The sequence below is a fragment of the Oryx dammah genome, unplaced genomic scaffold, assembly GCF_014754425.2.
Source record: "Oryx dammah isolate SB20612 unplaced genomic scaffold, SCBI_Odam_1.1 HiC_scaffold_21, whole genome shotgun sequence".
Taxonomy (NCBI): Eukaryota; Metazoa; Chordata; class Mammalia; order Artiodactyla; family Bovidae; genus Oryx; species Oryx dammah.
Window position 1 is genome coordinate 74,829,808 of NW_024070205.1, and position 12,517 is coordinate 74,842,324.

At 46.1% G+C, this 12,517-nt stretch overlaps 1 protein-coding gene across 5 annotated transcripts in view; it reads right to left on the bottom strand.

Annotated features, from left to right (window-relative positions):
* The window catches only part of SRGAP2 (SLIT-ROBO Rho GTPase activating protein 2), a 255,522-nt gene that overhangs the window by 31,671 nt on the left and 211,334 nt on the right, over positions 1 to 12,517 (bottom strand). For all 5 annotated transcript variants that reach the window (XM_040262944.1, XM_040262943.1, XM_040262946.1 and 2 more), the window contains exons 12-14: positions 12,478 to 12,505; positions 10,806 to 10,830; positions 4,878 to 4,938 (exon numbers count right to left, since the gene is read on the bottom strand). In XM_040262944.1, the coding sequence (XP_040118878.1) occupies positions 4,878 to 4,938; positions 10,806 to 10,830; positions 12,478 to 12,505 (114 nt within the window). The remainder of the gene's footprint in view (positions 1 to 4,877; positions 4,939 to 10,805; positions 10,831 to 12,477; positions 12,506 to 12,517) is intronic.

A 12,517-nucleotide genomic window follows, 5' to 3' on the forward strand; every position in this document is an offset into this window, starting at 1 on the left:
AGGTAAGACCTCACATCCCTCAGCTGACACCTGCATGACCGGTTTCGTTTTTCCTTAGTGCTGACTAACATAAAAGCATAAAGCCAATCAGACTTGGGTAAGTTATTTGGAAATAGCACAAAACTTTCCATTTTGAGCTGGATCCAGCTGTTGCCAAGAGTTGCTCTCCTAGAGAAGTCTCGAAATGATTGCTACAACACCAACTTCTGCTCACGTGACTCTGCTCCCTTCCTCATGAAAATGGTGGGGTTTTCCCATCCTGAGTGAGTCTCAATTGTTCCTCACATCCCTTCCCTTCTTTTAAGTCTTCCTGGATCACCCCGACCCACTACTTACAGGCGAGCCTCGGTTTTCCCATCTATACAATGGGGACTAGAATGAATGTGGGCTTCCTACCTGGCAACGCAGGAGACATAAGAGATGCAGGTTTGCTACCTGGGCTGGGAAGATCCCCTGGAGGAGGGCATGGCAACCTGCTCCCATATTCTTGCCTGGAGAATCCCATGGACAGAGGAAACTGGTGGGCTATGGTCCACAGGGTCGCAAAGAGTTGGCACGACTGAAGCAACTTAGCATGCATGCATGCAGAATGTAGTTGATGTTGTTTAATCACTAAGTTGTTCCGATCCTTTTCCGACCCCATGGACCATGGCCTGCCAGGCTCCTCTGCCCGTGGGATTCTCCAGGCAAGAATATGGGAGTGGGTTGCCATGCCCTCCTCCAGGGGATCTTCCTGACCCAGGCACTGAACCCACGTCTCCTGCATTGGCAGGCAGATTCTTTATCACTGAGCCCCCAGGGAAGCTCACTAGCACCTCCCAGGGAACATGGAGATAGTAAGGATGTACAGATTTTGGCAACTGGTAGACCACAGATGTTCTGGGGGCTAACAAAAGTTATGGACCTTATCCCCATTACATGTACATGTACAAATATTACCCATCGTGTTTAGGGAGTTCAGTAATACCATAAGTCCCTATTTAGGAGGAAATAATTCAATTTTCTGAACAACAGTTATTTTTTGGCTACACTGCAAGGCTTTTGGGATTTTAGTTTCTCAACCAGGGATTGAACCTGTGCCCCCTGAAGTGGAAGCATGGAGTCCCAATCACTGGACCACAAGGGAACTTGTTCCATCTTATAAAATGGCTTCAGAATTGCTAGTTCTAAAAAAAAAATTGTGACAAAAAAATTACCAACTACTGTACATTATTTGTTTATAGTTCTTGTTATCAAAATACTGCTTTTCAAAGATACTTAGATTATTTTCTTCCTCATCTCCTCAGTGTTATTCATTTGCAACACAGTTAGGTTTATTTGTTACTGTTTGTATTCCATTTGGGGTTTTACCCACATCTTTGCTTTATATATTTGTTTATCTTTTGAGTATGGAAAACACCCATGTAGTTCTAAAAGTCAAAACTATACAAAAAGGAACAGAGAAATGTAACTTCAACCCCATGTCCCATTCTCACCCTTTTCCACCCATCTGTGAGGATAATCGGTTAAATATTAGTTTTTGGATTCATCCTTCCTGTATTTCTTCTTGCAGAAGTGAGAAGACACATTATATTCTTACACGCTCTTCTTTCTCACATGAAAGGCAACATGCTAGAGATGCTCCCCTGCACTTTGCTTTTTTCCATTTGACAATATATCCTGGTAAGCTCTCCAGGTCATTCATGGAACTCTTCCTCATTATCATTTTTATTTTTTGTAGCTGTGTAGTTTCCCACCGTGTGGATATACCATCAGTTCAGTTCAGTTCAGTTGCTCAGTCGTGTCCGACTCTTTGTGACCCCATGCGCTGCAGCACGCCAGGCCTCCCTGTCCATCACCAGTTCACGGAGCCTACTCAAACTCAGGTCCATCGAGTCGGTGATGCCATCCAACCATCTCGTCCTCTGTTGTCCCCTTCTCCTCCCACCTTCCACCTTTCCCAGCATCAGGGTCTTTTCCGATGAGTTGGTTCTTCGCATCAGGTGGCCAAAGTATTGGAGTTTCAGCTTCAATATCAGTCCTTCCAATGAATATTCAGGACTGATTTCCTTTAGGATGGACTGGTTGGATCTCCTTGCAGTCTAAGGGACTCTCAAGAGTCTTCTCCAACACCATCAAAAGCATTAATTCTTCAGCACTCAGCTTTCTTTGTAGTCCAACTCTCACATCCATATATGACTATTGGAAAAACCATACCTTTGACTAGACGGACCTTTGTTGGTAAAGGAATGTCTCTGCTTTTTAATATGCTGTCTAGGTTGGTCATAGCTTTTCTTCCAAGGAGCACACATCTTTTAATTTCATGGCTGCAGTCACCAATCTACAGTGATTTTGGAGCCCAAAAAAATAAAGTCTCTCACTGTTTCCATTGTTTCCCTATCTATTTGCCATGAAGTGATGAGACCAGATACCATGATCTTGGTTTTTTCAATGTTGAGCTTTAAGCCAACTTTTTCACTCTCCTCTTTCATTTTCATCAAGAGGCTCTTTAGTTCTTCTTCACTTTCTGTCATAAGTGCAGTGTCATCTGCATATCTGAGGTTGCTGATATTTCTCCCAGCAATCTTGATTCCAGCTTGTGCTTCATCCAGCCCAGCACTTCTCATGATGTACTTTGCATATAACTTAAATAAGCAGGGTGACAATATAAGCCTTGACGTACTCCTTTTCCTATTTGGAACCAGTCTGTTGTTCCATGTCTAGTTCTAACTGTTGTTTCTTGATCTGCATATAGGTTTCTCAGGAGGCAGGTCAGGTGGTCTGGTTCCTCTTCCTTTTCTAAATCCAGCTTGAACATCCGGAAGTTCATGGTTCACATACTGTTGAAGCCTGGCTTGGAGAATTTTGAGCACTGAGAATTCTGTTCCTATTTCTCCAACAGCTTCCCAGCTCACTTAGAACAAAACCCAGACTGCTACCTTAGCTGCTGAAACCCTAAGAGACTGGGGTCTGGCTTCATCTCCTGCCACTCTCCTCTCCACTCACTGCCCCAGCCTCACTTGCATCCTGCGTGCTTGCTTGTATGTGCCAAGGACCTCTGCCTTTGGTGTTCCTTCTCCCCAGATACCCGTGCAGCCCCTCCCTCATTTCCTTCAGGACTGCTCACGTGTCACTCTAGGTGACGTACGGGTTTCCCTGAACAACCTGCCTAGAACAGTATCCCTGCTCCATTCCCCACCTCCTCCCCTTGTTTTACTTTTCCTCATGACCCTCACCAACACCTGACATATATAAGGCTCATGAGGACAGGATCTTTTTTTGGTATACAATGAGCAGTCAATAAGTATACAGATGGTCCTTGACAGACAATGGTTTGACTCACGACTTTCTGATGGTATAAAAGTGATACACACTCAGTAGAAAATTGACTGATCTTTTCTCGGCTGCTCATCTGTGGTTCAGGACTCTGTCGTGATGCTGGGCAGCAGTCATGGGCCTCAGCTTCCAGCCATGCCAACACAAGCATAAACAACCAGTACACTTACAGTCACCCTGTACCCAGACAGCCATTCTGTCTTTCACTCAGTATAGTATTCAATAAATCACATGAGACACTAGACACTTAATTATAAAACTGGCTTGATAAATAGTTGCTGATTGTTCAATAGCTCTATATAATGGTGTTACTGCTGCTGCTAAGCTGCTTCAGTCGTGTCCGACTCTGTGCGACCCCATAGATGGCAGCTCACCAGGCTCCACCGTCCCTGGGATTCTCCAGGCAAGAACACTGGAATGGGTTGCCACTTCCTTCTCCAATGCATGAAAGTGAAAAGTGAAGTCGCTCAGTCGTGTCTGACTCTTCGTGACCCTATGGACTGCAGCCTACCAGGCTCCTCCGTCCATGGGATTTTCCAGGCAAGAGTACTTCTAGTGAATGGTAATATGAAAAAACTGTAGCTGACTAGCATAGGATAAGTCAAGCATGCTAAAAATAATTACTACTCTAAAAACAAACCCAAGTAAGGTCCCAGTTCATTGGGAGAGAAGAAGGGGAGGAAGGGAGAGAGAATGGTTGCTTCTGAATTAAGAGACGTGATCATCTACATACCTCCTTAGCTCCAACAAGGTCATTCTGTTACTGTTCCTATAACTAGTCAGCAGAGCATCTGAAAACAACTTCTGATGCCCAGTTCCTAGAAATCTTCACGGTGCTTGCTCAGATATCTGTGCTTTCTAAACACTCTTAGACTTGGAAGACTGGTTCTCTGGTAATTCATCTCTTTCCCTAAATCCTGTCCAACCAGCCTAGGAGCTGGTGAGGAATGGAGTTTATGAGATTCAGCTTTGTCCAAGCAAAAGACAGAGTGATCTGACTTAGGTTGAGAAGGAGCCAGCCCCTGCAGACTCTAAATGTTGGCTACAAGTTTAGGGGCAGCGACTCACTGAGCTCTGGAGATGTCGTAACCAGTAAGACCAAACCAGAACAAAAACTGAATATTACCACAAGTCAATGCAATAGGATAAAAGGAGCTTGTTTCAAAGCAGTCTGCTGCAGAAAGTCAATGTGACATAATGGTCCAGGCAGTGCAGGGGAGATAACACAGGCAAAGATGGTGAGTGATGGTGAAACGAACATGACCACGTCAGGCCAGCTAGAGTTACCCACATGATAGCTATAACTTAAAACTCACTCTCAAGCTGGAAAAGGGAGTGTGTTACTAGCTAAGGCACCTGGGGGTTAAAAACATATGATACATTTCACTCAGTGTTTAGGTGTGGCCATTCTGAGGTAGCAAACATTATGTGAACAAATGAGATTTTACTCCTTTTCTGAGAACGTCAGGATGGGAAGTCAATCTTTGTTCTCACTCTGCAAAGAATTCCTGGAAGTTCTTCCCAACTTTGCACAAATATGACAAGGCTGTAATCCTGCTTACCGTGTCTGCTGATAAACCGGATACAGCTTTCTACCACTAGAGGAATTGCCTGGCTGGAATCCTGAAAAACCAGAGAAACACAGCATTAGAATCTTCAGAAATAGCCCAGGGTCAGAGAAAAAGGACCAAAACTGTGTGGAACTTGTCTCAGCTGGATGAGAGGGCGGACCGCAAGAAGCATCCAGCCTGTGCTCCGAGCCCCAGAGCACATGCGCAACCACCTGCTTGGAATGCCTCACACAGAAATCTTACATTCAGCACGCCCCATATGGAGCTAGTCATCTTTTATTCCAAACCAGCTCCCCACCCCTGGCCATACGATCAATCAATAGATAGATATATTTTGCCTCCTAAATATCCCTTAAGTCTATTTATTTCCCTCCATCTCTTCTGCCACCAACCCAGCCCAATCCATCAGTATCTCCATTCCTACCCCTGTCATCCTACAAATCAGTTTTTCTTCCCTTATACATGGTTGCTGCTGCTAAGTCGCTTCGTCATGTCTGACTCTGTGTGACGCCATAGACGGCAGTCCACCAGGCTCTCCCGTCCCTGGGATTCTCCAGGCAAGAACACTGGAGTGGGTTGCCATTTTGTTCTCCAATGCGTGAAAGTGAAAAGTGAAAGTGAAGTCGCTCAGTCATGTCCGACCCTCAGCGACCCCATGGACTGCAGCCTTCCAGGCTCCTCCGTCCATGGGATTTTTCAGGCAAGAGTACTGGAGTGGGGTGCCATTGCCTTCTCCGTTATACATGGTTAGTGATCTTTAAAAGTGCTGTGTGCTTAGCTGCTCAGTTGTGTCTGACTCTTTGCGACCCCGTGGACTGTAGCCCACCAGGCTCCTCTGTCTGTGGGATTTCCCAGGCAAGAATCCTGGACTGGGTTGCCGTGCCCTCTTCCAGTGGATCTTCCCGACCCAGGGATCGAACCTGGGTCTCCCGTATTGCAGGTGCTTTAAAAGTGCACATTTCATCAGTTACTCTCCAGGCAAAACCCTTTCAAAGACCTCATTATTTTCTGTACGCAGCCTTGTGTGTCCAGGGTCGAATCTTATCCAGGTTTGCCTCCTTTTGCTCCTCCCCCAACTCTGTTTCAGCCACACTAGCCCCTCTTCTACTCCTCAGGAGGTCCTCCTTTGCTCATAGATTTGAGGGAGTCATTCCTGCTGCTGGAAGCTCTCCTCACCCTGGACCCCCACCCACAGGGTCTCAGGGAAAGTATTACCTCCTTAGGGGTGCTTTTCTAGACTCCCCAGACGAGATCAAAGCCCCTGTCTATGGGGTCTCAGTACCTTGTACTTGGCCTTCACACCCTGATTATGAGTTAATTGTGTGGGTATAAATATTTGGTTGCATTTTGTCACCATTACAGTTAGAGTTCCACAGGGCAGCCCCTATGTCAACTGCTGGTGTCCAGTGCTGGCTAGGATGCTTTCACATAGCAGGTGTTCAATTAATATCAGTGGAAGGTAGCAGAATGAATCCACAGGAGCATCAGAGTGGGGATTTGTTTGGTATAAAAGGCAAGAAAGAAAAAAACCAACTCTTGGACACAGTAGAGACTAATAGGTACTAAACTAAGGCCTCCCAGATATCCATCTTTGCTCTGCCATTATGCTGGACAACCCTGCCATATATTTAACTTCTTTGGGCCTTAACTTGATATCTACCAACTGGGGACAGGTTGGTGGTGAGGAGAGTAATATTTCCTATTGGCACATAAACACAGTGCTTTGCATTTACAAAAGAATTTATAGAGGTGTTGGGTCATGTATTAAGTGATTTAGATGGGCCGTTCTGATAACAACCCTATTGGGCATGTATTAATATTATCCTCAACCCTACTGGGTATGTATTAATATTATCCTCATTTGATAAATGAGGAAATGAAGGCTTAGCAAGGTGAAATAGCTGCTTATGGACACAGCTGGTAAGTAGAGGTGCCAGGATTCGAATCCGGGCAGTCTCCCCCTGAGACCAAACATCTCACTACCACCCATACTGCATCCCAGGACCTTGGCAAACAGCCTGGTGTGAATACCAACTATTATTGAAAATCAGTAGGGTTTTCTAATGCAGCTAAATGCATTAATAACTCAGCTCTAAGGAAGAAAGGGATCAGGCAGAACGACTTTAAACCTAGCTAGAAAGGGTTTTGGGCCTCCCTGGTGGCTCAGAGGTAAAGCATTCCCTTGCAGGAGACCTAGGTTCGATCCCTGGGTCGGGAAGATCCACAGGAGGAGAACACAGCAGCCCACTCCAGTACTCTTGCCTGGGAAATCCCATGGACAGAGGAGCCTGGCGGGCTACAGTCCATGAGGTCGAAAAGAATCAGACCCGAGTGAACGACTATACAACACAACAGAGAGGGCTTTAGATGTTCAGGACAGAGACTAAGTTCTCCATTGGGGTGGGTCCTGTGACTTCTGTCCATTTAACAGGTTTGTTTGTACCCCTCTCCCGGCTCTGAATTTTCTACTGTAGCCAGGAGTTTGGCTGCAATCAGGGAAGCAACTGGCTCTCATGAAGAAGCCAGGCTGACAGAAGAGCCTGCTCCCAAGTGTGCTGGGAACCCATGACACTGTCCCAGGGAGTGGAGTGAGTCAAGGCGCAGCTGCAGTCGGGAAGGTCTCAGCGACCCGAATGCTCATCTCATGACCCCAGACCCGTCTGCTTCCTCCAGCCTTCCAGCTTCAGTAGCCAGGGTCTGCCTTCTTGCTGCCATCACTAATTATACCAGTCAGCCTAGGGTGATCTCAGAGGAAGAATTCTCATCAGCTTTTCCAAACACCAACGAAGAAAATGGGTTCCACTATAAAAAACTCCCAGACCCCATTTTTTGGAGGTCTTTTCTAAGTTTACAAACATTATTATATTGTCATTTACAAATAGTAGCAGCAGTGATGAGGACAACAATGTGAGCGTATGTAAAGTTTTTCTGGCCTTAAGTTTAAACATAAGAAAGATCCAGAGGGAGGGAGGTCAGGCAGCACAGGTTCTGGGCTTCCACAAGTTGTGTGAGTGCACAATCCTGCCTAGACTTGTGGGAGAAGGGACATCAATGGTAGTTAAAGGGAAGCGTGCAGGGTTGCAGAAAGCAGAGCACCAAAGATATTAAGCTGCATGTCTGTGGCTACTGTGGTACGTCAGAAGCAGTTCAGAGGATAACCTCTTGCAGAGAAGAGTGCACCAGAGGGGGCCGGTCCTACTGCAGAGGCATATTTTTCCCAGTCCCCACTGCTCCAGTGGAGCCTAAGTTAAGAGTCCAGCGAAAACAAATACTGGACAAAGTCATGAAGGCTTCAGACTCTCTTCTTGAAATATTTCTGAAGTCTGAGTGAATTCATTTCCCCAGGACATGCCCGGTGAGGACTCTCACTTGGCCGTCGATCAGGCTGCCCACAGCTGACTGGGCAGGGCCTGTGTGTGTTCCTATTCAGAGCCTGTCTCTCCCTTTCTTCCTCTCCCCTTCCCTCCTCCAGTCTTAGAATCCATGTCAGTTTAATTCCTCTGATTATAGTCTTTTTGGTCATATAAGCCCAGGATTGGAAGGGGTCTTGAAGGATAATTCGGTCAAATCTCCATTCAATCAGAAGAAAGGAACTTTAAACCAAAAGTGGAGGGAGAAATGTAGCAAACGCAACTTGGGAAAGATGGTAAAGCAGGGGCCCAGTGATTTGCAGGGGAAAACAATCAAGAAGGTGGCCGGAAAATGTCTAAATGTGCCACCGTTTGGCATAACTCCTCACGCGTGGACTTCTCCAGGTACTGATCTTTGACACACTTGTTAGATTTCCACTTTTACCACGGGAGAAAACACTTGATTGGATGTCAGTAATAAGGAAAAAAGAGGCATCGGCGTTCACATGTGGGGATTCAGGGATCGTGAGGAATGGAGGGTCCCCCGTAAGAGAAGGAGAGAAGTAAGGAGAGATGCTAAGGAATTGAAGATGTGGCTGGGAAGCTGAGGAGACAGACACTGAGGGCAGGGGGCCAACTCAACTCCCAAGCACCAGTGTCCTGCCTATTAGGAGTTGGATACAGAGACTCTGAACAGCAGCAATACTGGACAAGTGGACGCTTTGGGAGAGAGGCAGATTCATCTAAGGCAACACAAGTGACAAGGCAAAGAGTATGGAAGGAAGTCAAAAGAGGGCCAAACCACGGGGAAACACCTACAATTCGGGAAACAGAGAGATGGGCCAGGAAAGAAGATATGGAAGTAACAGGAAAGAGAAAATTCTGGGCTTGACTGGAGGAGGGAAAGCTTAGAAAAAAGCAGTTGAGGATTTTTTTTTTTTTTAAAGAAAAGTCAGATGGTCTGATCATAGGTTTTGGTGGAGTCAAAAATGACTGGAACCCATTGGGGCCCCTCAAAAAACAAAAGCTACTGGGTTCTTCTTCTTCTTTGGCTGATTTGCCATCAACAACCAAACAAACTATTATTTCCTTGTTACTTATATAAGATTATGCCTCTTCCAAGTTACTTACTATTTACTTTCCTGAGTATTTTAGAAAAACACTGACCCACCATTAGATTTGCCCTGCTGGGAAAAAAGTGAATAAAAACAAGGTCTTTATTTGATTGGGGTTTTGGGTGCACCTTGGAACCCGAGTTCTAGCACGAGTTCTTACACGAGTCTAGCACTAGGTAAACGTGCTAGGCATAGCAGGTGGAAAACCAGATGGGTGCCACCCCTCCCTGATTACAGTCCGACCAGGGACGCACACCACCAAATTGTAGCCGCTGGCACTCCTCCCCCCAGGCTCCATTTCCTCATAGGAGGCTCAGTTTCAGTCCAGGAAATGAAAGGAACAAACTTCAAGTTCAATCCTGTTCTTACTTTTGAAGAAAGGCGTGGTGGCGGGGGATGAGCGGGGCTTGCTCCTTCTTTAAGATATCCACCTATTAATTTAAAATGTAATAAATGGTCTCTAGGAGGCACTTCATTCCTCTCTAGTTTTAAATGAAATTATGAAAGATGGGCAGGGGCGGGGAGAAAGAAATAGAGGAACAAGAGGAAAGAGAATTGCAATGACATTTTTATAATTTAAAAAATGTGTAATTGCATCTGATGGTGTTCTTATTAAAAGGAGATCCAAAATAAAGAAGGGAAAAAAACCGTGACCACAAAGCAAAGGCAAGTGTGGCTGTGTTATCAACTTCCCCAGCTGGACAGCCCAGCCAGCTGAAGCAGTGAGATCGGCCGAAGATCCTGCGGTGGCTGCCACAGCCACAGAGACCACGTGCCCTCTACATTCCATTATCTCCCTGTGGCTAAGGCCACTGCGAATTACCCAAAACGATTTTTAAAGCCTGGATCAGCTTTCCCTTGAGGAGACACAAAGACATTTCTGAGCTCTCTCCACCCCCTCCCTCTTTCGTGGTCTCCTAGAGAAGGGGCGCCACTCCAAAGACAGTTCTGGCCCAATCTGGCACAGTCAAACCAGATCTCTAGTATGTAAGAGAGAGTAAATGGCCAGAGAGGAGAGAACCGGGTCAGAAAGACACCCATCCCTGTCCTACTAAGTCAATGGAGTTGCCGCAACATTAAACAGACTATAACTAAGGGGCTTCCCAGGTGGCGCTAGTGGTAAAGAGCAGGCCTACCAATGCAGGCGATATAAGTGACGTGGGTTTGATCCCTGGGTCGGGAAGATCCCCCAAAGAAGGAAATAGCAACCCACTCCAGTACTCATGCCTGGAGAATTCAATGCAGAGAGGAGCCTGGTGGGCTACAGTCCATATGGTCGCGAAGAGTTGGACATGACTGAGGCAACTTAGCACTCATGCATTATGACTGAACTGTACAGTCCAAACGCGAGCATGAAGTCAGGAAAGTGTCTTCCCCATCCACCGTGGAGCTCCACAAATATCTAGGATGTCACCATTTTTACCAGACACACCTGGCTCTTATAGGGTCCTTACCTGTTTCCTCACAGTTGAGCTACGCCTGTGGTCAATGGGGAGGAAAAAGAGAAAACGGGATTAAAAACAATCTGTGAGGTGGCTAATGAAATAAGTCACATTAATCAGCTCAAGTCCAGAAGTGGCTAAGAGACTTGATAAGTTACCTTTCAGATAAAGCCCAATCAAGCGCTTTTCACAAAAGCTTAGAGGTCTCTGCTTTTAATGTCTGCCACCATTCAAAAGAAGACTTGGAGGGAACTGGCTCAATTTGCAGTAAAATACGTGTGGGTTAGACAACAGGAAGACCTCTGTGTGCAAGGAGACACTAATAAACACCAAAAGAAGCTATGGTTTTCTTTCTTTTGAAAATCCTTAGGGAAAAGTTAGGGAGTGATATTCCTGGAATTTAGAGGGTAGAGGGTCCAGACTGGAAGGAATCTTGGTGATTCCACAGGTCAATGCTTTTCAGGCTGTGTTTAGCCTTGGAAGCCTTTTCTCCAAGGGAATCTGATTCAGACAGCAACCTCCCAAGCAAGGAGAGCAGCTCTATCTCTCTGAGCAAAGGCAGGAGGTAGGGACCAGAGCAGGGCTGCTGGGCACCGTCTGCCCCTTCCACTAGGCTGCTCTTAAGGAACTCTCTGGAATCCTAGAGCTTCCTGGATCTAGGTGAATGCTCTCTCTTGTCTTATAGATGAGGAACTGGAGTTCAGAGAGGGGAAGAGAACAGCCCAAGGTCACACAGTAAATAACCCAGCATGAGGAAATTCAGCTCAGCTTTTTTCACTCCTATAGAGCCTTCCAGAAATATGGAACTTCAGGTGAACTCAGACTAAGACTCTACCACCAAGAAGATAGAATCCCATTATCCTGATTCCCTCCAGTCAACAAGACTAGTATATTAATGGGATCTTTATTGTATTCCACAATGACAAAATGATGAAAGGCAAATGAAGGCATTTTTGAATAATGAGCCTATAATTGTAAACAACCTCATGATTATTTTATATGCTGGCAGATATAAGTGGTTTATATATAATGGGCTAACCCAGGGTCTCTAAGGAGTCCAGCTCATGAAAGCTCTTCCCCCGTTAAATCGGCACAATTGTAGGCATCTGAGAACCACTGGCTGAATGAAAACCTTGCTATCCGCCAACTCATGCGTTTTCTCATAGCAGCTCCATGACTGAGAGGGAAAATATTTGGCTGGGGTGGGGGAGGGCGGGGAAGGTGGGGAAGACTGGGAGGGCTGCATACTTGTACATCAGGCGAGGATTTGTACCAGTGCTGTTGGCGAGCAATGCAAGGTAATATTTCATTATCCAGAGACACTCACTATTAGAGGCTGTCATCTTTTCCATGTATAAAAAAATTCTCAGGTCAAAGGCTATCTTCTGATCTTCCTTCCCTGGGTCAGAGACTTCCCAAAACCCACATGGTGAAGTCTAGACACTCAGGTAAGGTTTCCAGGGTCCTCCAGCATTGACCTTTTCAGGTCACTGCGACTATTTCAGCAAATGGTAATTCCCTTCACTCAGTTCTGCTCAGCAAACCTCATTTCCATTTGGGGCCAGATGGGGTCAGCAAGGGAAAGGGATGGAAGCCACCCCAGCCCTAGGCCACTCCTTTGCAGAGCCATCCAACGCTGCTAGCTCTCTCCATCCCCCCCAGGGCTATCCCAAGCCACACCTACCTGGCCAGACTGCAGTCTGTCCGCTGACCTGTTGGAAAGA